Here is a 27,451-nt window from a genome sequence, read left to right on the forward strand (position 1 = left end):
CTGCGGCGCCTCTGGAATAGATGGGAATTCTGCAAACCTGGAACGCTCCCTGTCACAGCGTGCGGAGCTGCTGCTGGGATGCCGAGCAGCAGCACTGCTGTACGCACCGACAGCACTGCTGCGTGCACACCTACAGCGTTCTGCACACACGTATAACAGCGCTGTGCGCACACCTTTAGCACTGCTGTACGCACACCTAGAGCAGCGCTGTATGCACAGCTGCAGCCCCGTCCCAGCCGCAGCAGTTCGGTCGGGGCGGAGGCGCGGTGCGCTGCGGGACGAGGCGGCGCCGCGCTGCGGGCTCCGCTGCCGTCTGCGCAGAGGGACCCGACAGGCACTCGTTCTCCGTAAGGTCTAAGGTGTGCTTCCTCGCGAGCCGCCGGCACCGCGCGGCGCGGGACGGCCGGCGGGACGTTGAGAAGCCCCGCTCGCCGCCCGCCGCGCCCCGAGGTGTGCCCGCAGCCGTGATGGTGCAGTTTTCCAGCGGGGCGTGCCGCCGCGGCCCGGCCGAGCACCCCCCGCGCTCCCCGTCGCTCCGCTCCCGTCCACGCTCCGCGAGGCCGCCCCGCATCCCGCGCCCCGCGGCCGCCCCCGGCGACGGCAAGACCTGCGGGGGCGCGCGCGCGCGCACCCCCGCTCCCCCCCCCGACCCTGCCCCGGGCGCCGCCTCGGGGCTCCGCCGCCCCGCCCGCCGCTCCCCGCTCGCCGCTCGGCCAATGGGGGCGCGGCGGCGGCGGCACGTGACGCGGCGGGCCGGGACCCGCTGCTTCCCCCGCGCAGAGGGATGCGGGCGGCAGAGCGGGGCAGGCGGCGGCGGCGGCGGCTGCGCGGCGGCGGCCCCTCCGCGCCCAACCCCCGCTCCCCGCCGCCCGGCCCCTATGGCAGCCGCTCCCCGCCCCGCCGCCGCCCCCCGCAGCCCCGCGCCGCCCCGCCGGGCTCCGCCGCTCGCCGCTCGCTGAGCCGCGCCGCCGCCGGCCGGGGCCCCGGGATGCCCAGCGGCCCCCGGCGCCCCGGGGGCTCGGCGGAGAGTTGAGGGAGGGAGTCATGGTGCCCTGGGAGCCCTCCGCGCCCCGGCAGTGCGGCGGCTGGACGCTGTGCGACTGCTGCTGCTGGCTGCTGCTGCCCGCCGCGCTGCTGCTGCTCGCCCGCCCCGACAAGCTGGCGGCCTTCCCTACCTCCCTGAGCGACTGCCAGACTCCCACCGGCTGGAACTGCTCCGGTGAGAGCGCCGGGGAGCCAGCGGGGCCGGGCGCGCGCGGCCGTGGCGTCGGGCAGAGCTGCGGGCTGCCCGAGTCCGGCGGGAGCTCCGAGCTGCGCCCGACGTGTCCCGGCCGCGTCCGGCCGCTGCGCGGGGGTCGGGGAGCCGAGAGCCGCTGGGCTCCTCCCGGGAACGGCGCGGGGATGCGGAGCTGCGGAGCGCGGCTCGTTCGGTCGCGGCTGCAGGAGTCGGGACTTGTGTTCGCGGTGGTGCGAGGAAAGGGAGATAGGCGAAAAAGTGCGCGGGAAACGAGGGCTGACGGGGAGACCGAGGGGGAAACGGGCGAAGGAGTGGGGTACCGAGGGCAGAGAAGGACGGCAGGAAATCATCCGTCGCTCCCCGATGCTGACATCTTCCTCCGCTTTGCATTCGAGGTTACGATGACAGAGAAAACGATCTCTTTCTCTGCGACACCAACACCTGTAAATTCGATGGGGAGTGTTTGAGGATCGGAGACAGCGTGACTTGCGTCTGTCAGTTCAAGGTAAGGAGATTGATATTTCCTCCCCTAATTCGTTAATGAGAGCACGAGGCGCGGCGCTCCCGCTGTCACCTGTCACTCGGCGGCGCGGGGAAGTTGGAGGCGCAGCCTGGCAGCGTGCGGCGGGCAGCCGGGGAGCCAACTGGTGGCACGGGGACACGAGCTCTGCTGGGGAAGGCAGGCGCTGCGGCTTCACGCGTCCCCTCGGTCCGCAGCTACCGCTGTGCGTTTCTGACTGTTCTTCTGCCCTTTGAAGGAGGAGTTGGAAATGAGTTTAGGGAGGGCTCAGATACAGATCGCGGCTTATTGTATTCGGAGTTCTGATCTCGTTAAAGAAATGGATCTGTAATGTGCTTATGCAATGTTTTGAGGAAGGGCTGCGTGGTGACGGCGCTTCTGACCGTGTGTCTGCCCAGCTGATCGGATTAGGGAGAAATCCCTCTGTTCCCAACCGCGAGCTCCCTTTGCGTTAATGGAGCTGGAGCGGGCGCTGGTAGCTGCCCCCGCTCCTTCTCCCTTCAGCATCCCAGGCATCCTCAGGGTCGGGCAGCTTTCTTAGGAAGGATTCATGTGCTGGGCCGACCTGCAAGTAGCTGTGCTTTCCGCACTGACCTGAATAGAGCCCGGGCGTTCGAGGGGCTGTGCGTATTTCTGCCTGTGTGTTTCTGCCTGTATTCCCTGTCGTCTGTGGTGTTTTAACGTCAACTTGTGCAACTTGTGGTGCTGCTGGGAGTGCTTGCAGCCCGGCAGGCCAGTGACACGGCTCGGGACGGTGTGTGCCCGCAGTGACTGATGCACTACTGGGCTCTGATAGGCTGTTTGCTTGGGAGCCCCGTGAGTACTGTGCTGTTCCTAGAGCTAAATCTATCTCTGGAGAAAAATCCCAGGCGATCAACTCCTGCCTTTACAGCAAAGGAATTCTCAGTAATAAGAGCACGGCAGGTGTTTGCTAAGGTGCTGTGGTTCCCTACTCGCCGTGTGGCTTTTAATTCCATCTCTGATTTGCCTGCATCACAAACCGCGCGACGGAGCCCCGCTGTGAGCGGCGTGCCGAGGGACGTTGTGCTGCGGCTCAGTGTGTGCGGGGATTTCAGGGTTCTCTTTCGAAGAATGAGCTGTAACGCGGCGTGGCGCTGCCCGGTCCTGTTGCAGGGGCCGGTGTGCTGCTGCCTGGCCCTGCCCTCGGTCCTGCAGGGGACATGGGAACACATGGAAGGGAACTGGGTAATGGCTGTAGGGCCATATCTGTGAGATGCGCTGCTGGGCTCTGCGGGGAGGGATGTGCCTACCCACGCAGCGGCAGGTGATGGGCAGGGAGCTGCGTGCCGGTGGGAGATGAGTCCCCGGGGAGGTGCCTGTGGCTGGATGAGGCGGGCAGAGCCCCAGGGTTGGGTGGAAAAGCCTTCTGGACACGTTCACAAGATCTTTCCCGGGGCGAGGGGTCCTTCGTCAGAACTCAGTGCCCCATTTTGGTGACAGCTCGCTGGGTGATAGTGAGCAAATCAATAGCAGATGCCTCATCACTATAATTACTTGTTATGTTTTCTCCAGAATTTGCCAGGGGCTTTCACTGCAGCTTGAGAAAACAGACAGGGACTGAAAGCTAATTCTGTCTCCTCACTGTCTGAAAGGCCTGGGCTGGCCAGCATGGGGCTTGGGGGGCTGCAGAGGCAAACTGGGACTGCTGTAGAGGGAAACTGCTGCAGCTTTGGTTTGGTTTGTTTCTTTGGTGCGCTGTTTTGTTTTTTGTTTTTTGTTTTTTTGTGTGTGTGTGTTTGTTTTATTTGTTTTTAGTTTTTCAATATTAGCTCCATTTGTTGGACATGATTGATAAAATTCATGTTATATTGTTTGAGAGGGCGTACCCAGTCGGACTAATGTAGCAGGTGTAAGTGGGGCTCTTTCTCCATAGAGCAGCAGGCACATGCTGAGGCAAGGGTTCCTGTTGCTTGGCTCCCTCTTGCTCCTTCACAAAGCTATGCCCTGTTCCCTGTCTCCCCGTGGTAAGCTGTTCTGTGGGGCACAGTACCACATCTCGCTCTGCCCAGGGGACGTGCTGTCTTAGCTGTGGGTCTGAGCATGGTGGCAGCCACCTCCCTCCTACCCTGCACAGCAAGCCCATCAGGGCTGTGGCTGGATGCACTGTACCTTAGTCTTCCAATGCCATCAGCAGCCCGTCATCTCTTCTGCTCAGATCTTGTGAACGTGTCCAGAAGGCTTTTCCATCAAGGTTGCACCTCATGACCAAGACGGCAAATGTTAAGCGCTCGGTGTGTGGGGAGCCCTCCTTCTGTGTGTTGAGTCCCTCACATCTTTCAGTAGTGGTGGAGCTGTAGCTCACCTGCCAGCTTGCTGCCTGCTATTTCACTTCTGGAATATAGTGTAGTGTTACGTGGCTCCTAACATAGCCAGTATTTGGGGAGTGAAGCCTGAGAGAAGGAGGAGGTCAAACATCCAACAGCACTACAAGGAGGAGGAGGTGCATGGGTTCACCGGTCTCTTCAGAAAGCAAACCATGTACTTCCAGCACTGATCCCAGCACTTGCAGGATTGTCTTGTCTCCAGCTGTGGTTGTGACTGCACAAGGCTGCTCATGCTGAGAATGTAGGTGACTTGGATGCACTTATTTCCCTTCTTTACAGGTATATTTTAAGAACCCACATATGAGAGAATCTGATGATATGGCACTGTGCTCCTGGGTTTATTGAGATTCGAAATGGATTTCACTGTGCATTCCAACAGGCCTTTAGGGATGGAGAGTTGTGATCATGTCCAGAGCTTGATCTGTCGTGTCTTAAACCAATACCAAAAACATGTTGTTAGACTGAGGAAGCCATGCCAAGGAAGCCAAGTCAAGGTCTGATGTTCTCTATCATGAGGAAGAAGCTTGCCAGCTACCTGAGCACTAATGCTATGACCTTCCCTTCAGCAGTCTTGTTGTGACTTCCAGAATGGTTTCATTATGGCCTTTAGAGTCAGCCCAGCTCAGAACAAGGCAGCACTTACCTGGAAGCTCTCACCTGTTGCACTCCCACCAGCAGCTCCCCACTTCTGCGTTCTCCATCCAAGCAGCAGCTGTATAGAATGAGTGATGGGAGAGATGGGCAGTGATCAAGAAATGCATGAGGGACCATTCCAGCTGGAGAAAGGAAAGGGTGGATCACCAGTTGTCATTGTGATGGGCCAGCTACCTCTGCTCTCCACAGCCAAATTTGGGTGAGTCAGGAGCCGCGGGAGAGATGGAAGAACCTCTGTGAAAAGAATGACACCTTCCCAGGGCCCTCTGTCTGGTGTCTCTCAGATACATTCTAAATCTGCTGAGCTTTGGAAGTTCTGTCCCAGGTGCCAGAAGCAACCGGGACCCGTGGCTCAGGATTTCATTCCTGACATCTCACATTGCTAACGTAGGGCTGCTTGGCCTTTCAGATTTGAAGCTAAGTCCATGTAAAAGATCATCTTTGGCTCTGGGCAAAACCAGCAGAGTTCCCACTGTGTTTCTTGGGAGTAGGGTCCAGCATTGTTTCTGTGTGTATCAAAGCCTATTGAGATGCTTTGGGTTGGATTCTGCACCGATTGCTCTGCCAAGAAATCCCATGGGTGTCAAGGAGAGAGGGTGTGTAAAAACAAGACTGACTCAGCTCTTCATGCTTAAGAAAATTTGCATGATTGTGTTAATTGTCCTGGTTAAGTATTCCAGATCACCCTCCAGCATTTGTTGTCGAGCTGCTGGATGAGGTTGGTGTTTTTTGCTTGCAACATTCCTCAGGTTTGGAGCACAACTGTGACAATAGCAGAAACACGTTTTAATGGGCTGTTGAAAATTTCTGCGTGGGTAGCACCTCATCAGGAGAGGAAGGGAAAGATTTTCACTGCTGCTATGCTGTCCGGCTCTGAAGGAAGAGGATGCTGCAGGTGGGACGCAGCTCTGAGATCTGAGGAAATACAGCACATGGGGAAAATGTCATTTGTTTTAGCCCAATCAAAATGTCACTCTGACCAACTATGAATAATTTGTTGGCAGCTGCTGCGTGTGGAGGCCTGCAATGAATGCCATCTAAGCAACTGTTTGTGATGCTGGTTTCTGTAGTCGCTCACCTCGAGGCCTATTTAGTCTGTATGGCTCAGTTCTGTGCGTTAGGCTGTGAGCACACCTCAGCTGCTTTGTGGCATGAGGTAGCCAAATAGGGGGTATGGCTTCTTTAATTTTCATTTGGATTTAAGCAGAGGTGAGCATTTGTAAATAATAATTGTGATCATTTCATTTGTTATAATTAAACAATGAGGCATACCAGGAGTACGGTAATCATGAGATAATCATATCCCTGGCGTAATTACCACGTACAGGGCACATCCAAGAATCTTTAAGCCTCAGAGTGTGATTATCTGATGATAACTGCACCCTGTAGGTTGCCCAATTTTCTCTACTAAATGGAATTATTTTTATTAAAACGAGCACAAGAGGGCAAAGCTGCCCTGCAGCGGTGGAGGGGGAAGGCAGAAAATGTAGGCAGCAGGGCAGGGCTCGTGGCTGGTAGGAGCACAGCCGTGGTGTGGGGACCTGGAGCCCCCAGCATCCTGGGTGCAGCATCTGGCCCACAGCAAAAGGGATGGATGCCTTTTGGTCCAAGATCCCTTGGAAATGATTGCCCTCTGTCCCATCAGTTCTCATTATGGCTAAGTGCTTAAATAGAGAGTTATGTGCACGCAGACGGACGTTTCTCTGCATGCAAAGGACCGGCTCTGTAGTGGGGCGGAGGATGGCTGGCTGCAATTTGCCTGTTGCCGTCCAATAGAAGCGCACAAGCTGCTGCTGGGGAGCTGCTTTCCTTGCTGGGTGTTCCCTGCCTGGATGTGCTCATCTTCATGGGAAGACAGTTCTGTGGGTATTTGCCTGGGGTTGTCTCATGATTCTCTCCCTTATTTCTTTTACACATCCCTCTTCTCTAGCAAAGAGAGAGGCAGTGCCTCCCTCCCGCCGTTCTCCTGGTGGTTTCATGCTGTGGGGTGGGGGCACACAACCTCGGGCTGCCCCATCCCTCTGCACGGCTAACGTTGCCGTTCTGTGTCCTTGCAGTGCAACAACGACTACGTGCCCGTCTGCGGCTCCAACGGTGACACCTACCAGAATGAGTGCTACCTGAAGCAGGCTGCTTGCAAGCAACAGAGCGAGATACTGCTTGTCTCTGAAGGATCGTGTGCGACCGGTACGTAGCAGAGAGCTGCCTCTGCTGAAGGCTGGAGCCCTGTGAATCCTTCCTTCGAGTTCATTGGGGGTTAATTCATTGCAGTCTTGATTGTGAGAAGATGCTGCTGCCATCCTTAGCTTCAAAATAAGTTTAATTTGACAGAATGCAATGCAGAAGTTGGTGATTCTTTTTTTTTTTTTTTTGTCTGTATCTTGTGTTGCTGGTCAGTCAGTGTATGCTTATGGTGCAGTTCGACAAGTCATTGGGAGAGGATAACCATAGCAAGCAGATGCCAGATGAATGGATGGGCATCTGGCTCATAGCAACCCCCTCTGCAATCTGCAGAGAGTGGGACTGGAGCAGCGCTGCCCCTAAGGCAACCTCTGCAGTTGTTCCTTGTGGGGCTGGGTTCCCAGCTGGTGTAGCTCAGCAGAGCTCTGCTGTCCGTAGTGAGCCACACCAACTCCCACCAGCTGAGGATTTAACACCACCACACTTGTATGGCGACTGCTGAATCTTGGCCTGAACCTCTGATTGATCACCTGAGGCGAGCCATGAGTCAGCCACGGGAGCACAGGTGAAGGCAATTCATCTGTGCTGCCGGAAAGAGAGGAGCCTGGCTCCACCTCTCCTAGACCCATTTAAGAGCTGACTGCCAGTTGGCAAGGATCTCTTCTGGAGATTCTCTCCACTGGAGTTTCCCCCGTGAGCCCAGGGTAGGGTGAGGGTCTTTCTTTTCTGCTCTAGTATAATAGCTACATAGCCAAGCTCTCAGATAAATTACAACATTTGTATTTTCATTGATTGTACAGCGCTTAATGAACAGGTCTGTGCAATCACTTATTTTCCTGGGTTTGTTGGAAGATCTCAAATTGAAGAGCACATGTGAAAACTGACTGGTGTTTGAGACTCCCTTGTTTAACTTTTAGCATCAAGAGCTATTTGTGTCTCTGCTTTCATGGAGCAGCAAGGAAAGCAAATGAGCGAAATCCATCAGAAAAACAGAGTTGCCTAAGCGCAAGGGTTCTTGATGTTTTTCTTCTGTGCTCAGTGTCTGTTAGAGCTGGGCAGTGAAGTTCACTTGAAAAGAATAGAAGGAGTAAGGCTTTGTTCTTGAGAGAGCCTTTTAAACTTAAGGCAGACTTTTTTTTCTCAGGTGAGGAGTTGATAAAAAGTACATCAGACAAACTTTGTGCAGTGCCATGATTTTTGTGTTTGATGCATCGGACAGAAAAAGCTTTTTCCTGGAAATTTTGTTTTTCTCTGAAGCTGTTACCTGGCAATTTTGAATAGGGGTGGAAAAAAAAAAAAACCAACAACGCTCATGCTCAATTTTTCTGCTGTGAAGTGGTATTAAGTGGGGCTCAGACTGACAAAGCCTATTGTGGCACAGGATTCCTTTCACCCAGTAAATTCTCTCAGCACAGCAACTCTTTCTTTTCTTATTTGTTTGAAAACAAACAAACAAAAAAAACAAGGCCTTACTTTTTGGTTAAAGGGGTTTGATCAAGTTTGAATGCATTGCTTCATCTTTTCCTACTCTAGCTCGCTACTGGCAGTGGGATGGTGCAGTGACACACAGGGCTGCCAGCCTCTGCAGAGACCTGCCCCACTGGGGGCTTGGTGGAGGTGCGGGCTTCACAATGTAGGGATAGAAGGAAAGCATGAGATCCCGCCCTGCAAAAAGACAGAGAATACAGGGAAACACTATCATTATCTGTTTACTTTTCCAACCCCCTTTGGCTTTTCTCCCACTTAAAATGACCAGTTTGCACTACAAGACTGAGCCACTTTTGTGACAGACTTATTGAAATGGAGCTAGCACATGCAGGCCAGTTCAGATCCACCAGGCCCTACTGTCAGTAAACTTGACATAACAGTTCATGGGGTGACTGGATCCCCAAGCAGCCATCTCAAACTCTTTCTGTTCCTCTTGATGTTGATGAATGGATAAATGCTAAGAAGGGCATCCTTTCTCTCTGGGAGAATTCTGTAGCCCTTCCAAGTGTGGGCTTGGGCTGTACTTGGGCTTGGTTAGAAAGCATCGTAATGAAGTTCTGGGCTTGGAGATTGAGACACTTGGGTTTGCACTTGAGCTTGTGAATCTGGTTGTTCCACCCTAAAAAAACGGTGAGCATGAGTAAAATAAAGCACTTGGCTTTGAAACTCAGCAACAACCTTGACAGAAATGGCGTTTTAATTGTTTATCTGAAGAGCTTTGGATGAGAGTTTCTGTGGTTGACTCTAACTGGTTGTGATCTGCTGAGGTGTTCTGTACAGACGATGGCACGCATTTCCAGTCAGTCTGGGCTCAGACAGATGTGTTTAAAAGCCCTGTTTGATGCTGACTGTTTCCTAGTGGCCATGTGAAGCAACTCTGCACAACTGTTGGGAACAAAGCTCCTGGAGCTGCTTTATCAGTCTCAGTACAACAAAATGAGGCAGAGGCTTCTGAGAACATCACAGCACTCCAGGGCTTAAGTTATTTTAGTCTTATATAGAAACTATAAAGTAAGGGAGTTCAGACATGAGTAAGGCAGCTTGAGTGAACTGTGTTCAGATTAGATCTCTGTAATTTACCCAGGGATGACATCAAACATAAGATACGATGTAATGCATTTAACTGAACAGTCTTGCCTTACATGCTTACAGGACATACAGCAGCACATGAATATAAATTTCATTCTGTTCTCTTTTCAGATGCTGGCTCAGGATCTGGGGATGGAGGTAAGAGCCCTCTTCTGATATTGCTCTACGCTCGTTGTCTTTTGCAATTTCAGCTTCTAAGTGGATGTGCTTTGCAGTTCAGTTGTTATACTATATATTGTCTGTTGTTTGGCTTTTTTTCTGAAAAAGTGACATTTTGCATTTGAGTCAAGCTGCAGCCCAGTAATGACATGCTGTTTTCTAGGGAAATTCAGAAAGCTGTGTTCCTTCTAATAGGACTTGGAATTATTCATAGGTTATGCTAGGAGCTCTATCTCCATCTACTGTTACTGTTGCACTTGTTTGTTCTGTTCTTAGAGAGCTATTTCTTCCTGTTTTTAACACGTGAGCCAAACCCTTGGCTTCTCCTTGCTGGAGGATTCAAAGCAAATATTTTGTGGCAGTGGAGAGCATTGTTTTGAAGTTACGAAGCAATGTCATGGGAGAAGAATGGTGTGTTTTTGTAAGAACAACAGCAGCACAAGCAAACACAGAAATGGAAATAGTCCAAACCCTTTGATGCATTTGTAACCTACTGTAAAACAGCAGCAAACTTGCATTTAAAGTGGAGGGTGAATTTGTGGGTTTTCTTTTTTTTTTTTTTTTTTTATTTCTTAGATGAAGTGATTTACGGATTTGCTGGTTCACCGCAGATCCTGGCACGTGTGACTAGTGCTTCTTGGGAGTATACATGGTGGCTTTGGGTAGAGCCCTACCTCAGGGTAGGCAGTGTGCCCTCTGGGAGCTGCTGCTTCCTAGAGGCTGGGAAGCACGAGGGCTAGTTGGGGCAGCCAGTCCTGTGGTTTTGCTTACTAGTACACTAGAGTGCGCAGTGTGCAAGTAGTATTCTCACCTGTAAAGTGGTATTTGCAGGAGATCTAATTGTCACATACTGGACTTAAGTTTCACAGTTGGAAGTATTACCTCTCGTATTCAAAAACTTTGGCTGACTATTCCTGTCTTACTCTTGTGTCCTTCTATATTGTCTTTCTAACTGGACCAGTTAATTGAGATTCAAAGACTAAAAGAAATCTACACTTCAATTTATTCTTGAGATGGGGCCATCAGGCACATGGTTAATAAATCTATTTTCAAATGATGACTTTTGTGTGGCTTTTCTCAGGTATGTATCAAGGAGAATGCGTAAGGCTTCCAGTTTGTTTTGTAAGTGGTGGTGAGGCAGACTGGGGGAACAAACTTGGCCACTATGAAATCCGTACTTAGAAAGCATAGGATTTTAAAAGCAGGATTACCAAACAATTTCATTTGAAGAGCTGAGGTTGACAGAAGACAAGCAGAAGAGGACTGTGGGGACTGACTAGGCAGATAGTTAAGGAAGCAAATTTGTGAAGTAGACAGAGTCAAGTTGGTGTGTGCGTTTGAAGGTTTACAAAGCTGCCTTGTATTATACAAGATTTAGTAGGCAGCTACTGCTGTTCACAAAGTACAAAAGTATATTTATGTGCCCTAAGAAGCTAAATCCAGCCAAGTAAATATTGTCACTACATCATTCTTTACTACACACAGTCTTGTTGTAAAAGCTGTAATAAATTTTGGATGTCACTACAATAAGTCTTTTAAAATCCACTCTTAACAGTCATGAGTGGAAAGTTGTTCTATGAGAAGTCTGAGATCTTAGTTTATTTGCTGGTTTTTTTTTTGTTTTTTTTTTTTACTGAGAATTTCCCTTTCTGATGCATCTCCAAGCAGTCTTGGTTAACAGCCCTGGGGACTGTGGTGGGCATAGGAGAGCAGCACATTCTACTGGGCGCAGGGGGTCAGGAGGCTGTCAGAGAATGCCTTTTCCAACAAAATCCAGGCAAGTGACATCAGGGCTGGGATATCAAAGAGATCTCTTCCTTGGTGCAGGATCTGGGACAAGAGGATCTGTACTTGATGCGTTAAGGAGAGCGTCTGGGTAGGGCTTGCTTTCATAGGTAGATGGACTTCCAGTTGAAGGCACTTCCAAGAGGTGATCCTTCAGTGTGAATTGTTCAGGACTTCCCTGCACATTTTTGTGTATAGTTTACAAGCTGTGAGATGAATGGCCCAGCTTTCTGGTGGACTTGTATCTTGTGATTGGAATTATGTAGTCTGATAGTGTACACACCTAACAGGGAATTAACTCAAATTTGCTGGCTTGTATAGGTTGTGTTTTCCAGTTCTTGGAGCATAGCAAGCTTTTTGCGTTGAGATGGCTTTCTCTGTAGCTGGTAACAGTTGAGCTCTCAATACTACCTCATCTCTATGAGTCTCTGTCATGTGAAATTATAATCGGTTGATTCAGAAATTACTGGAAAAGGAGTTGGTGCAATGGACAGATACACACCCACACTGTGTGGTCATAAAAACCTCATGTTCTCAGGAATCAGCCTAGAGCAGGGATGGTATAACCAGGGGGCATGTTCTGCCAGCCATGTTTCCTTCTGCTCATACCCACATGAGTTTGCAGTGAGTTTGTCCCAGTTTAATATTTGGGATTTGGGGTTTTTGTATTTACTTCCAGGCTTGCTGGGATTGGGGGGGGGGGGGGGGGGGGTTCCAGCTTCCTGTGATTTAACATCCTGGGGGCTTTCCAGAGGTGATTTAATACTCCGCCAGGCAGCAATAGCATATTCAGTACAGCGGAACAAAAGTCCCCTTATTTGCGGAGCGGTGGGGGGATTTTAAGGTCATTAGCTTACTGAGCTATCAGCACGCACTCACTTTTGGGGATATCCAGGAAACATGTAAGAACAGTAGGTGTTCAAGTTCTGCACTGCAGAAGATGCTTTTTTCCTGTAAATGGGGGCTAAAAATGAAGAATCAAGAGTTGCTTCTTTGTTTTGATTGCAGAAGCTGGGAGTGTGGTGTGGAATAATTTAAAAACCCGTATCATAGAAGGAGGCTAATCAGTGGCAGAAAGAATGAATGTGAAGGAGTTTATACAGAGAGTAATTTAAAGAGATTCCATTCATTTTCATCCATGCTGTTCTCTAGACAGCATAGGATTTTTTTTAGAACCCAATGATTCATGGTTTCGTCTTGAGCAGCTTCATAATGAATTCTTGCTTGTTTCCTAGCTTCCTTCAAACAGCAACCAACTTGAGATGCAGTATTTTATTACTATCCTCAGCGGGCTAAGAGCATCTCTCCTTGGTTTCTTTTTTCTTTTTTTTTTTTTTTTTTTTTTTGGCACTGAATTCCTTTCCCCCTTCCCACATGATGTGTTTCTAGTTCTGTCGGTGACCTTGCAGTCAGCCTGATGGACGTACAGTGGGTGGTGATGGTGCTCGCTGCATCTGTGGTTCCAGTACTGAAGAGTGCAGGCACTTCCATTGAGTTGGTTCCAGAGCCTGATTCAATTTCCACTTAAGTCTTACTTTAATGCGAATCGTATGGGGCCCATTGGTACATGCATCTTAGCCAAGTTTGATTTTTTTTTTTTTATGTTAATTCTTTATGATCGAGACTAAAGCAGAATGGAAAAAAAAATGTCATAATTCATCAATACAGTTGTCACTATTTAATTTACAGCAGCAGCTAGAGGCACTAATTATAAGATTAGGGCTCCAGGGTGGTACACACTGGTATTGTAAGGCACTTCCTCACCTTGAGGTAGAGGAAGGAATCCTCGAAGCAGAACATGAATGTGTGTGAGTTAGGCAGAGGCTGAGAGGAGCTGGCCTGGGGATAACAACTGCTGCTCACAGCCAAACCAGCGCCGTGTCCTTTGAACCATGCACAATCCATAAAGAATGGCAGATTGCACTGTTCTTATGGTTGTTCCTAATTTACCGCTCTTAGGCACACCTGAGAATCAGCAGCCTTTTGGGCCATCCTTTTTTTTTGCCTTTGTTGTTTTGTATGTGTATTTTGTGGATGAGAGCGGCTTCTTTGTTTGTTTGTTCTCTTCAGTTTATCCCTTAAATCTTAGCCAGAAAATTGAAGTCCTGTGGCTCTTTGTAGGTACCAACATGTTGATCTAATGATAGATTTGGAATTCTTATCTGCCTTTCCATTCAGCTTGGAGATATGTGAGTAAACACATGCACATCATGAATCTGTGTGTAACAAGTCATTTTGAAACCCAGTCAAAAGGGAGAAAAAAGGCTTAACACTTAAAAGCCTGAGTTTTTTGTCTGAGGCAAGCTCTAATGCGACGCATATGTGTTCTTGTACAACCAACAGCCTAACAGCTGCTTTGACCCAGTTGTATTTGCACTTGTCTCCATGCTGGTTTTGCTTGACTAGCTTGGATTCAGCAGCTCTGCTGCTTTTCCCCAGATTTCCCTCTCTGCTTTATTACAAGGCTGATTGATAGGCCAGGCTATGCAGAACACAATGGATATTGCTGTAAACAGCATCCTAGCAATAGTATTTGAGCCAAAATACTCCATAAAACCTGAAGTATATATTGGTTTGAATAAGGCACTGTATTAAATGCTGTACTGATATCACGTTTGCAGACACACACAGTTTATGGGAAGATAGAGGGACTGCTCTGGTTTAAACTCCAAAAGAAGGGAAATGTGTGTTTTGAGCTATGTGAACTATTGGTTTGTTGTTGTTGTGGGTTGCTTTTGTTTTGTTTTTTTTTGACTGCACGTAACAGATAATGCTCTTGTCTCTCTTGTGAGTTGGGAATATTGCTGACCCCCCATGCTATTGCCATCTGCAATAAGGCTGTAGTAAAGCTTCTACTCTAATTTCATTCGGAAGATATGATTTAAAGCATCATCAGAAGGTACAGAAGCAACCATAAGCAGCATGCACTGACTGGGTAAATACCTCTGAAGGGAATGTTTAAATCTTAAATGATTGACCTGACTGTGGATGGTCAGATATATATCTCCTTTGTTAAACAGGTTTTTACCTTGTTAACCTCGACATGGCACCGAGCCCAAACCAATAAGCTCTTTGAAAGGCTGGGTTTATTAGCTCAAGCTATTTGTTGTCCTAATGTGATTACATGACTTTTAGTTCAGGGCTGGCACACATCTGACCTGTATAAGTGTTTAGCTTGGGAAAAGGCCATAATGTCTCTTCAAGGCCTTTAAAGAATTGGGAAAGCGTGGAGTTCCTCTGCTTTTCTTGGCTACGTGAGAAGCATTTGGGGTTTCCCAGGTGATGAACTTTCAGGTCCTTGCAGCTGGCATTTTGTGCTGAGCAGGATGCGGTAAATGTTTTAGAAGTCCTAGGAAGGTATGAAAACGATAGGAATATCCAGCATTTGGATTCCTGTCAAGCTCTCATTTGAGCTGAGCACTGAGCTAATCGACCCTGCCTGCCTGAGATGCTCAGCAAATCCCTGGAGCTCCTCTGGGCTTGAAGCTGTCCAGGCTTATGTATAAGTACCAGTTTGGAAGATATGTGTCTTGGATTTAGTTGCCTGAGTTCTGCCCACGTTTTGCTTACTGCCTCTTCTACTTCTGAAATTGCAGTGCAAAAATTCCATGCAGTGTGATGTTCCCCCCTCTCCCCCCCATACCCCCTTCATTCTTAGTTTGGCCCATTAATAACTAAGTCTTCGCTGTGTTGTGGCACAAATGCCACCGTGTAGACAGACAACACCGAGGAAAAGAATTGACTGCAGTGAGTGATTTGTGGATCGTTCTCAATTGTTACTTCAAAACCATGAAAGCGAATGGAAAATGCAGTGAAGATCCACAGATTTTTTTTTAAGGCAAAATGCAGGTATGACTTCCATTCGTAGCCTCTTTCTTAAATGACCCTATTCCTTAGATACTTATATATATATATATATATTTAGCACTCCTATTAAAGGGTTCAGAGCTACACAAGGAGGGTATTCACCTACAACAAAACATGCTGAAGACACTCCAGTGTTGCTTTCAAAATCTAAACTCCCCATCCACATCAAAACTGAGCAAAAAAGATAATCCAAAATATCCTACCTAATCACGTGCAGTCTGCAAATCCACAAAGAACTAAGTCACCCAACCAGCAAACAAATCTTATGATACTTTAGCAAACAGATGATAAAGAGGGCATTCTATCACAAGCACTCCAATGTTGGTCCGTTACTCAGATATATCAAGAGAGAAATGTAGTGGTCTAGATTTGTCTGCTACATCTCTGTAAAGCTGGATTAATTTTTTCTTGTGACAAGCATGGAGTCACTGAAGATTAAGCGTGATGACAGTGAGAGGTGAATGTAGCACATCATTTTGCTTTCCTATGCAGGAAATTCTTCCACTAGAAGAAGGATGTTTCTCAAGCTTTCCACAGACTCTCATACACTTGCTGAGAATACTTCAGTTCTTTATGGGGTCAGAGTGTGTGTTTAATTTTTAGCCTGTCCTTAAATGCTGTTGATGTGAATGACTTTTGCAAGTGGGGCCTGAGGTGCTCTTGGAGTGACCATAAGTTCTTTAGGTCCTGATTTGTTTCTTAGTTACATGCTCTGTGCCCTAGTGGTTGAAGAAGCTGATTCGCTAGGTGCTTGCTTTGAACTTTGCTGGCGTGACACAGGATTTGTTAGATGCTCTCATGAGATCTAGCAAAGTACAAATGGGGTGAGAGCTGCCAAGTCTCTCTCAAGGTTTGTGTACTTCATTTTTGTTAACTCTTTTGTGTCAGGCCTCAGCTGCAGCTGGCAAATTGAATTTATTCTGTGTTGGATGCTTAAATTCCTTTTGTCTAAGAAGATTTCTTGCCTTTTAGAGGTGGATAAATAAGAGCAGAAATTTTGCCAGCTCTTCTTGAAGTCAGTGAGATGACTGCTTGCTAGACACTTGGTAAGCTAGAGATTGCTGGCTACTTTGTGTTAATGCACATAAAGAACAGATTTAATGGGAGTATTGCAGGCTCAAGAATCCACAACTCATAATAGTGTTCAGACAAGGTAAAATGTTATGGTACAGTGCTACTGGTTCTTATGATGTGGGCACAAGTCTTCCAGCCAGCATTTTGTAACTATTACAGAATTAATTACAGTTACAGAAGATGTTACAGAAGATGCTTAGATTACCAGTCATAGAATCATAGAATGTCTTTGATTGGAAGGGACCACAAGGATCATCAATCTTCAGCCCTCCTGACACGTTCAGAGCTGCCAACCTCCACGTTTAATACTAGACTAGGCTGCCCATGGCCTCATACAAACTGGCCTTGAACACCTCCAGGGATGGGGTATCCACAACCTCTCTGGGCAGCCTGTTATCTAGTCCTCTTTGGTCAGGAGAGTACTTGAATGCAAGATAATAGGAAGAACTCCAGACAGTATTTTGAAAACATCATGATCTGGGGAAGATGTCAAAACTCTTCTATGCTGTTTCATGTTTTTTTTAATGCTTCAGGCTTCTTGATCTCATCTGTTCTGGCTTCTTGCAAACTGGATAATGATGGTGCTTATTTAGGCCCATTAAAAAGTGAGCTGCTGAAGCGGGACCCTTTTTAGTTTAGCAGCTCCGAATAGCTTTGCAGACAGGAATTTGAAAGAAGGTAGGTAAGGACATTAATTTGGTTTTTGGTGCTTTTGAGAACGTGGAGAAGTTGTAAAGGTCTGATAGCATATAAGTATGTAAGTATTCGGAAGGGTAGGGAAAACATCCAGTTATTTATAGGCCTGTCAATCTGACATTGATCGAGGTAGAGCAGGCTGTGGCAGATCCAGACCTGCTTAATAAAGAAATAAATGAGAACTAATGCCGAGCAATGTGGGCTGATGTAATAGATTTTGTCAACTAATTGAAATGTTATTTATGAAGCTACAAATTTACTTGATAAAGATGGGAATATTGATGTAGCGTACATGGATGTCAGTGAAGTATTTGGCATGCCAGTACACGACACTATGATTGAAGAATAGGAATCATGCAAAATTAACAGCGTAGATGATTAGTAGAGTAACAACTGCTTTTCACAACTCGATTGTTAGTGGTTTTATCACTTTTCTATGGATGGCACAGGTCAGCCTTAGGCTGTTTGTTGTTTTAATGGTTATTTGGGTAGGAACATAGATTGCTCGTTGGCCAACGTACAGCTAATGTGGCTGGAGGAGTAAGAAATGAACAGATGAGTGAAACAACCCAATCTGAGTCAACAGGCACCTTGGAGTAAGAAGGAGCCTGCCTTCTGATGTGGCCTAGTGTCACACCACAGCCATAGAACAGAGATGGAAAACCAGAGGCTTGAGGTTGGTCAAGTCCCTGAGAGAGAATCATAGAGTCCTTAAGAGTTGAAAGGGGCCTTTAAAGGTCATGTAGTCTAACTCCCCTGCAATGAACAGGAACATGCACAGCTAGATCGGGTTGCTCAGGGTATGATCAAGCTTCGCTTTGATAGTCTCCAGAGATGGAGCATCCACCACATCCCTGAGCAACCTGTTCCAGTGCTGCACCACCCTCATTGTAAAAGATGTTTTTCTTATATCCAACCTAAATCTACTCCCTCAAAGCTCGAAACCAGTTCCCCTTGTTCTATCACAACAGACCCTAAACAGTCTGTCTCCTATAGCTCCACTTCTGATACTGAAAAGGAGGATTGGTAGAAAGGAAGCTGGAGCCTTAGCAGTTAATGGGCTAGTTGGGAGATACCCAGCAAGAAAGCTTTACTAGGAAAGCCTTGACGCTCATAGCTTTGTCAGGTGAAAGAAAAAGCGTGTGCAGGGGCGCTGTCTGTAAGTATCTCTGTGGGAAACAGAAGTGAGCAGAAAAAGTGTTCTTTATTCTGACAGATAAAGGTCTAATGAGATGTCAGGCTGGAAGTATGAGTTAGACATTTGTAAATTTGTCCAAGAAGCACATAGAAGTAAGCAATTAAAAGTTATGTTGGACTCTCTGTCTCTTGACGTTTTCACAGTTGTACATCTAGATCACTCTGTTCAAACATGGAAGGGTTTGAAAGTCGCAGGACCTTTGTCATGAGGGATGTCACAGCAGATACACATTGGTCCCTTAATTCTTGGTGCTGTAGTTTAGCTTGCATACTAAGCAGGCTGAGGTAGCATTCAGTAAGATTCCTACGTTAAGAAACGTGGAAGGAAGTTGATTATATGCTTATTCACTTAAAAATGCACAGCAGTTTTTCATCTCTGCCCTTTCCCATGTAATTGTGTGCATTTACCGTGCAAGTAGTAGAAGAAATGTGGGCGAAGAGAAAACCTCACACATAATGCGCAGCTAATTGTTGTGTATTTAAAAATAGGTCTCACTGCAGTGCATTTCACTCCAATACTTCTTTCTTTTGTCTGGCATGGATATTATGTGTGGCTGTTGGTCTTTTCCCGGTCACAAACAGGCAGCGTCCTGGAGGCTCTGAGGAACCACCCGTTATTCTTCACCTTCCTCTTTCTTCTGATATAATGAGACAGAACAGAGAGGAGGATTGCACCTGCAGAGCTCTGAAGTTGGAATGTGTATTGATCGTGATTAAATAACATTTGATTTTATCTGTTATTGCGAAGAGCCTTTCCAGCTTTGATGTACTAGGATATGTGAGGGGTTTGGGAGGTGGGAGAGAAGGTACCAGAGTAGACTGTGATTAATTGCTTTGGCTCATCGTGTCTTCCACTAGATTCAGAGGCATCTTCATCTTTGTTACAACAGCCTTGATAAACAAATAGTCTTTTCTTTTGTACTGTGCCTGAGATTTTCATCAAAAGAGGAGGGAGCCTGTTATGTGAATCAGAAGGCTAGTGCAGGACAAGCCTATGCTGTAATTCATTTAGACAAATGTTGAAGTAAATTGATGGACTCAGGTTTGTTTAGATTAGTGGCCTTTTGAAAAATGAGTTGTCCCGTGTGTACAATTTTTCAATCTGTTTACATCTAATTAGCTGTTCAGATTGGCTAAAATTAAGTGATGTCACTTGTAATGCATTCAGAGGTGAAGATATGATAAAATAGGCTCTTTTATTATATCTTTGGTGAGTGGCTCTGAGCACTGGCATAGTCTGAACTCAAGGCATGTGGGAGATCAATCTGCAGTGAGGATCAAATATAATCACGCTGCAATCTCACAAATACAGGGGATGGTGCATAGCATCTCTTATGCCAATTCAAAGAGGGAGCAAGTTTTTCTCTTCCATCCTCTTGCATCTCAGCAGTAGGTTTACCAGGCTGGCTGGGGCATTTTGATGGGTGTCTGGCCCCGGACATTGGCATCTTTACCTGTTTTGCTATTGATTCCTGCACTCTGTATTCTTCCCTGGAGACAAGTCATTTGAACAGCTTGAAATCTAAAAACTGACTGCTGCAATGTCAGGTTTCTAATTCTGCAGCTCAGCTGACAGCTCTGGAAAGTCCCTATCAAAGGCAGAAATACATGGCTCTTCAGCAGACTTTGTTCAGCCACCGTATGGCCCCGTTTCTGTCTTACTGCTCCAAAGCCCTACAGGCTTTCACATGCTTCTGACCACAAATTCTGCTGTTGACATGTGAGCTTCTCAACAATTAAGCTGTGCTTATTGTTGCATCGGTGCTTTCAGACCGTGACCAGAAAGCAGCACCTTCTTTACAGCAGGAGCTGTTTAGCTGAAATGCTTAGTCATAGATACACATTGAAGGATATTTTGGCACAGGTTTCCACAAATATTTTTTCAGATGTTTTTGCTAGTTTTAACTTCCTCCCTTGGCTTTCAAAAAGCCTCTTCTTGGTGTCTCATCTCTCCTGTGTTCTGATGTTCCAGCATCTGTGATTGTGCATCGGACTGTTGGTGCTGGGAGTGAAACCTTAGCTCGGTGGGACCAGGCCTCGTTTAGTGGCTCAGGAGTTTGTTGGCACGCTTTTGCTGCCCACTCAAAGCAGCAGAAGGGGACATTTGAAGGATAACCCTTTACAGGCAGCACGGAGGTGCTCAGCGGGTCTGTGTTGAGGCTAGCCTTGCTGTGTGTGGGAGCTGGGCTGGTACCTCCTCACGTTACTCAGCGGGGTCAGAGAGCCAGCTGCTGCCATGCAAAGCAGGGAGACTCAGCCAGCTATGAGGTCAGGCTATGAGGCTGAGGCCCACGCTGCTCCATCCCTGCTGTTGGAGCTCTGTCTGATTCCCCTGGGTCTCTGCCCTCATGCCCTGGTGGTGGTGGTCACCCTGCTGTGACTGTGGGGGGCACAGACTGCTGGCAGTGCCAGGCAGGGCTTCCTCGTGTCAGCAGGGGGAGCTCACAACTTACCTGTGCTGTGGGTCTGGGAAAACGCATTGGGGTGTTTTCCTCGGGTTTTCATTGCTGTTGACTTGCTCTGCTCTGCAAATTTGAGCCCTTCCATCTCATTGCTTCAGTGTTCTGCTGAAGGAGAGGGCACCAAAGGGCTAAGCATCGTTTATAGGCAGCAGCAAAAATGTTATTGGCAAAAAGAATATTCTACACGGGCAGACCATCCAGTTTCCAACCAATACAGGTAGTTCTGTAGCTGAGCCATTAGTGTCCCATGTGGATAAGGGCTGGAAATCGGCAGCTTGTTTGCTACAAGGTACTCTTTCCTGGATGTCTTTATCTGGGTGACAGATAGGTGCTTTGAGGTTGAATTTTCCCATATGTGGTTCAGAAGGATTTTCTCATTTTTTTTCGCTATTTGAGAGCAATATCATGAGCACTTTTTGAGTTCACAGTAGTATGTAAGAAATAAAAGGTTTTATAGTTAAGATGCTTATTCTTGCTACTTGTAAACAGCAGTTTTAGCAGGCAATGTCTAGTGCTGGGCCGTCTTCAGCAGGATCTTTCTGCATTTTCTTTGTGCCAACCCCCTGCTTAAGGTTTAAATAACTCCTTTCTTGTCTGCTGCACTACAGCATTTGTTTGTTAGAAGAGATGCTTTGGATTTCTCCGGGCGGTCAGGCAGTTCTGTTCAGCTAAGTATCGTTTATAGAGGTCAACTAGATTGAAAATAATCTACATTTTGGCTCAAGCTACTGCCAGGGCAGGCAAAAAACAAATACCCTTAATGTGGAAGTAATGCTGAGAAAATTTATCAGTAATTTAAGCATTAGTAAGAACATATTAAGTAATTTTCCAGAACAGTCTTGTTATTTAAAAGCAATTGCAAACACAGAGCACCAGAGGGTTCAGAGTTGAGAAACAAATGGGAGGAAACCCGAACATTTAGTAGCATGGAAATTCACAAAAAATCTTCTCATCGTGTTTAATGAGACTTTTCAGTAATCTCTTCCTTCTAGAAGAAGAGATTGCTTGTGCAATTCATATAATTAGGAGTATGCACCCTCATTTGTCTTGTACGCAGTGATGAGGCGTATGAGCTGATTTCTTTCTTCCCTTTAAAGTGCTGTGACTTCAAATTAGGGCCACAGAAAGTCATCTTTGGTGTTTCTGTGTTTAATGGCATTGTAGCACTAACTGATCATACGCTGTTAATTTGAAGGGATGTGGAGGAAACGCAGCATGGTGTGCTGTCAGATTGCACAACTTGCTAAGGTCAGGTTAAATTGGAGCCCGGCAACTTGTACAGTGGTAGAAGCTGCTCACACACACAGTACAAGTATCGCTGCATAAATCCTTGCAAATTCCATCCTGAAATTAAGGGCACAGAGAAGTCGTTTTGTCATGTCACTTCTCAAATGTCAGTGTCTCAGAGAGGAGCAGGTGATGAAAATTCTCCTTTTTTTTTTTTTTTTTTTTTTCCCCTTTGCAAGGATTTGGACGGGATACACTTGTTGTGTTGAGCTGAACTTAAAAACACACTAAAAGTCGCAGGAACCCTCATTTCAGTTATCTTCATGACAAGAGAAACTTCTGAGGAAGGTTCTGTTATTTCATGGAGGCAGAGGTGAGCATGTTCATGAGAAGGTATGGACAGAAAGGAGGGGGAGGGAGAGGACATGGCCGGCCACCTTGGCCCGATGAGCAGACTTTGGAAACTCTGCTTGGGGATGTGTGTTGGGTACATTCTCAAGGCGCAGTGAAGCGACAAACAAAAGCACAGAAGAGAGAATCAGCAGTGAGAGGGAAAGCTCTTCCGTCAGCTCATCACCTTTTCTGTGGTTGCACTGTCTGAAAAATTCAGTGCTAGGGGGCTTCATAAAGGACAGCAGTCCGGAGGCTGGAGAAGGTTGTGATAAGAGCTTCTCCTCTGTTAAGGCAACCTACAGCAGCCTTGTGCAACAGCACATCTCTTGACGAGGTGCAGCCAGTTGTGCCATAAATAAAGTTGAGACAAATGTAATGTTTTACTAGAGGCAGCCAGCAGATGCTTTTTGTAAACTTTTGTCTGCTGCTGACTGGAATAACTTCTGTGTATTTTACGTTGCATCATCATTAAACAAATACATTTGTAACAATAATCCTCTGGTAGCTTGAGTTTCCTCAAAGTGAGCAGTAACAATTCCTCGCTGCAGCAAGAGCAAAATTTGTGCTTTTCAGAAACTCCTGTTGTAATTGCCACTTCACCATATAGTTTACAGGCATTGCAGCAGATTAACTACAGAGCGCTCTGGAGGTGCTCTTCAGTTATCATCCTACAAGTGACAATGTCAATTGAGGAGAGGAGCGTAGGTAAGAAATGCAAATAAGCTGAAGAGAGTGAAAACGCAGCTTTCTCCTTTGGCTTGTCTTTCATAAGTGCAAAATGTAATTTCTGATCTTTGAAACCTATTCATGAATGAAGACATGTCAGGGTGTGCTATAAAATATTTGGCTGCTGGTGTCTGCTATGCAGAGCCTATTCTGTGTCTGAAAAGCTGCGCCTCTGCTTTCACGCTCAGAATAGCAATATTCTAAAAAATTCAAGCTTTCAAGCCAGCCACAATATCCTTGTGAGGAAAAGAAGAGAAAGGTCATTGAAGCTTGTCCTTGATGAGAAACAATCCCAGCTAATACTCAGAAAACTGAAATGGTAAACCAGGCTGTGCTCACATGTGGCAAACAGTGAAGTTTTTTCACTCTTTTCAGCTGGTCTGGACAATGCTTTTCTACTGGATGTGGTCCTTAGTTTAGCTTGATAGAGGAGCTGGCCTTGCTAATGAATTTGTATGGGTTTTCTGGCCCTGGCAATTTTTACTTTAATGCACTCGGTATATTGTATTAAAAATGTATATCACAACTGAAGCAGTTTTGTAAAACAAGCTTTAATGCAGCATCTGCTTATTTGTGCCTTGGGGATGTGAGACAACGGCAAACTGCTTACTGCTTGAGAAATTGACACACCACCACATGCCTTGCTCCGGTGTGAGAAGTCAGGGCAATGCCTTAATCTGGATGCAGATCAAATTGTTGTGTTGATAATTAGAAGACAGTAAGCCTGCATGCGATTGAAGTGAGATGTATTAAAATCAGGTAGTAATTCTCCTTAATGCTGACTGGAAGAAAGCCATGTCAGAAGGTAACCAGAATGCATTATTGTTTGTCATTATGAAAAGGTCCATTTAAATAGCATTCTGTCACCTAGGGCTATTTAACCTTTTGTAGGTGTGAGCATTACAAGGGAGCCTAATGCATATTCTGTGTGTGCTGCTGTGCATAAATGCATACGCGCAGTTTTTATGTTGCTCTGTGAATATTCATAATGAATCAGAGCAGGGTCAGTGTATTTCCAATCATGTTGCTGGTGATAGCCAGAAGCAGCTGTTTCCTAAGAAGGTGAAAGAAGCATCATCCTTGAGCCACCTTAGTGGGAGATGGCTTGCAAAAACCTGCCAACGAACGCTTGGCTCGTGTATTGAGGTGGGAGTCTGCATTTGGCCATGCACAGTCATGTATGAGGGAAGAAAATGCGTTTGAGTGTGTGAGTTGGCCGTGGATAGACATAAATTCTGGAGTCCGGCAATGTGTTCATCAGTTTATTAGTTATCACTTTGCCAAAATGAAATGGGTTCCTTGGCTATTCTCTTTACATGGGATCCTGAAGGTTGAACACCATTTGTCAGGTTCTCTGTGCGTGGTCTTCCTTCTGTTTGCCTCTGTCTGCCCCTTTCAGATTCAGTTCTCTTCTACAAGAGATGTGGCCTTTTACAGAAGCGCTTCCACACTTGAGAACATTTCCCTTCCCAGCATTTCAACTTGCCCGTTTTCCCCCATGTGCTTTTTGTAGACTATTTTATATGCTAATGGGCCGTTATTAATTTTATTTATAAGGAGTAGCATTACTAGTTGTGAGGTGATTGACTGCAGTGCTTTCCCATAACTTGACATAACTGGCTGTAGTATGCTTTATTTTTTTATAATGCTTCTTTCGGAACAGATGAACTCATATGCTCTCATTGATCGTAACTAAAAGTAAGAAACTCTGTAAGCTTTTAAATGCTGCCTGATATCGTAAGCCTGTGAGCTCTCTCGTGGTCTGATCAGAAGCCTTATGGTGGGTTTAATTTGGAAGTCATGATTCGGGTAAAACTGGGGCAGAGCTGAATCTCCGCCAGTGCTGGATGACTCCAGCAGTGTCAGCCTCTTGGTGCCTGCGCAGCTCTGATAGCAGATGCTCTGCTTGTTTACAGGGAGACAGAATTGGAAGCTCTGATCTGCACCTAATTTTGTGCTGCCTCAAAGAATGGTTTGAAAAAACAGTTGCTTTTACAAGTCGTGGTCATACCACAGAAAGAGAAGCAAATGGATGCTCCCTGTTTGGAGGCAGCAGCATGCCAGGCTCTGAATTGCTGCTGTTGAGGCATGGGCTGCATTGCTGCCACTTGGGTACTTGTGTTCAGAGTCCAATTGTTACAGCAGCATTTTGGCCATCAGACCCTGCCACTGCAGGCCATGGTTCCTGCAGGCACCTTAGCATCACACGGGCAGTGGGATGGGATGTGTCCTGCACAGCTGGGCTTCCTGTGGCTTGTGATATTCAAAATAATGGGAAGGAGGAAAAAGTTTCCCATTGACCTCATTGCGTTCTCTTGTTCTCATCTCCAAGTGGTGGTAGTGACATGGGAAGATTACTTAGGGAAAATGTTCCTTTGGTTTGCATTTATAGTGTTTGCTATGCCATCAGAAATTGGTAGAAACCCTCTCTGAAAGGGAAGTGTCACGTTGCTTTAACACAAGCAGAATGGTTCAGATTTCTGATACCCTTCACTCTTTCCCAACCGTAGTGCTCTGGGTGTAGGCTAATAGACAGCACTTGTGACATTGGCTGGAGGTTTAAAACTTCCACTGCTTCACTCCTGAGAGAGAGCCTAGTCCTGTAGCTCTGCATGAAATCTGACATCCAGCCAGCTTGTCCTCACTGAAATTAGTTCCATTTGCCTCACCACTGGGGTATTTCAGCATTTAATTCTTATCCCGATCGTGTAATAGTGAAGAAGGGAGTACAAGCAGATCTGAAACTGATATCCTCAAGTCTGATGCCTCAGGAAATGCCTTTGTTTCTAAATTGTATGCCTCTGAGAGTTTATTCAAGTGCTTAGAGAACATGTATTTGAGTGTTTACACAGCAACTGAATTCCTGAAAACACACAAAATGTTTTTCCTCCTAATGTTTTGGAAAAAGTTACCAGGTAGCTGTGTCAGATACAATGGCTTGTACCATTGTACCTAGCAGGTTACAAATTCAAGGAGCAGCACTCAGTGTTGTCTGCAAAGCCATTTAAAGAAAGTGAGATTGTTCTTTTTTACTTAAGTCTTACAATAGGCACAGCCTATGAAAACCTGAATTATTAAAATTGACAATTGCAGTGATGCTTTAAAATCCAAAAGAAAAGGCTGTGATGATTGAAGAGCCAAGGAAATCATCAGTAGTCAAGGGCAGACAAGGATGGACCTTAAAGGGATTCCAGCTTACAGAGAAGAAATGATACACCAGGAAGTAACAAATGGAATTAATTAGTTCTGTAAGTAGAACAGTTATGGAAGGAAGGGGGATTATATGTATGCATTATTATTTAAATAATGTGATTGAATGGAGGACTCCAGGCCGGCGAGCAACCCACAGACACAGAGACCCTGAGCTGCTGAAATGAATCCCCATTACAAGTGGGCAAGGAAGGAAGAAAATAGAGTACAACAGCTCCACTTGAACTTCATTTCATCTGCTGATGACTCTAAGACATTAGACCTTTCAGTTATAAAATCACATTCTCGCAACACCAAAAAGTTCCATTTGTTTTTCATTTGTTTGTTTATTTGGGGGTTGCTTCTTGCTCTGAAATAAGAGCAGATTCAGGGGTGGAATTCTGCAAGTCTGACATTTAAATGGCAGTTTGGGCTATATGCAATTTTCTTCATCCATTTTTTTGGGAGTATTTTAGAGCCTTATTATGCAGTGACTGTGCTGTAGAGTGAAGTCTGTGTGGCGTGGACCACATGCCTTCTTGTGCCTCATCCCTGCCTCTGTGCTGGAGTTCTGTGTGGGTACTTTGTACAATCTGGGAGATATTTGCCAGTAATTTGGCTGTGGGCTCTTTAAGCATGAAAATATCAGATAAACACACTGTTCTCATTGTGAGTTGGAAAGTCTTCAGGAAAATTTTAAGGCAGAAACTCCTCACAGCGGCTATATTATTTCCATCAGAGGCAATCTCCAAAGCATCTTCCACGCCGACTCCCTCTTTCTCCTTAAAGTAGGACCCAGCAGTTCCCATCTTGCTTTTTCCAGCTCTAGTAATTAGCAGAGTTAAAAATCTGCAGAATTTCACCTAGTCTTTCTGTTAGAATGCGTATCTGCTTCTCAGTGACTCAGACGTTCCCCAGAACTTAGTTAAACTCCATGTAATTATTGCAAAGAATTAGCCTTCCAAAATTAGAAGAAAAAAGCCATGTAATTACAACTGCAATATTAACGTACTTAATAAGTCTGAGCATCAAGTCTGAGGCTCTTTCCGCACACATGCGCACTGTAAGCAAAATGAATTGGGGCACCCAATTTCTTGAACAAAGATCCTAAATAGGAGTTCCATGGGTATTTGTGCCACGATTGGCAATGGAACTTGAAGAG

The 27,451-nt window shown here is 46.4% G+C and overlaps 1 protein-coding gene across 2 annotated transcripts in view; it reads left to right on the forward strand.

Annotated features, from left to right (window-relative positions):
- Window positions 1-1,044: 1,044 nt before the first annotated feature.
- Window positions 1,045-27,451, forward strand: part of TMEFF2 (transmembrane protein with EGF like and two follistatin like domains 2) — a gene marked incomplete at both ends in the record, with an annotated part of 106,055 nt that continues 79,648 nt past the window's right edge. For both annotated transcript variants that reach the window (XM_079539027.1, XM_079539028.1), the window contains 4 exons: window positions 1,045-1,219; window positions 1,633-1,742; window positions 6,814-6,943; window positions 9,626-9,652. In XM_079539027.1, the coding sequence (XP_079395153.1) occupies window positions 1,045-1,219; window positions 1,633-1,742; window positions 6,814-6,943; window positions 9,626-9,652 (442 nt within the window). The remainder of the gene's footprint in view (window positions 1,220-1,632; window positions 1,743-6,813; window positions 6,944-9,625; window positions 9,653-27,451) is intronic.

This window comes from Tetrao urogallus (assembly GCF_951394365.1).
Source record: "Tetrao urogallus genome assembly, chromosome: 8".
NCBI classification, from domain to species: domain Eukaryota; kingdom Metazoa; phylum Chordata; class Aves; order Galliformes; family Phasianidae; genus Tetrao; species Tetrao urogallus.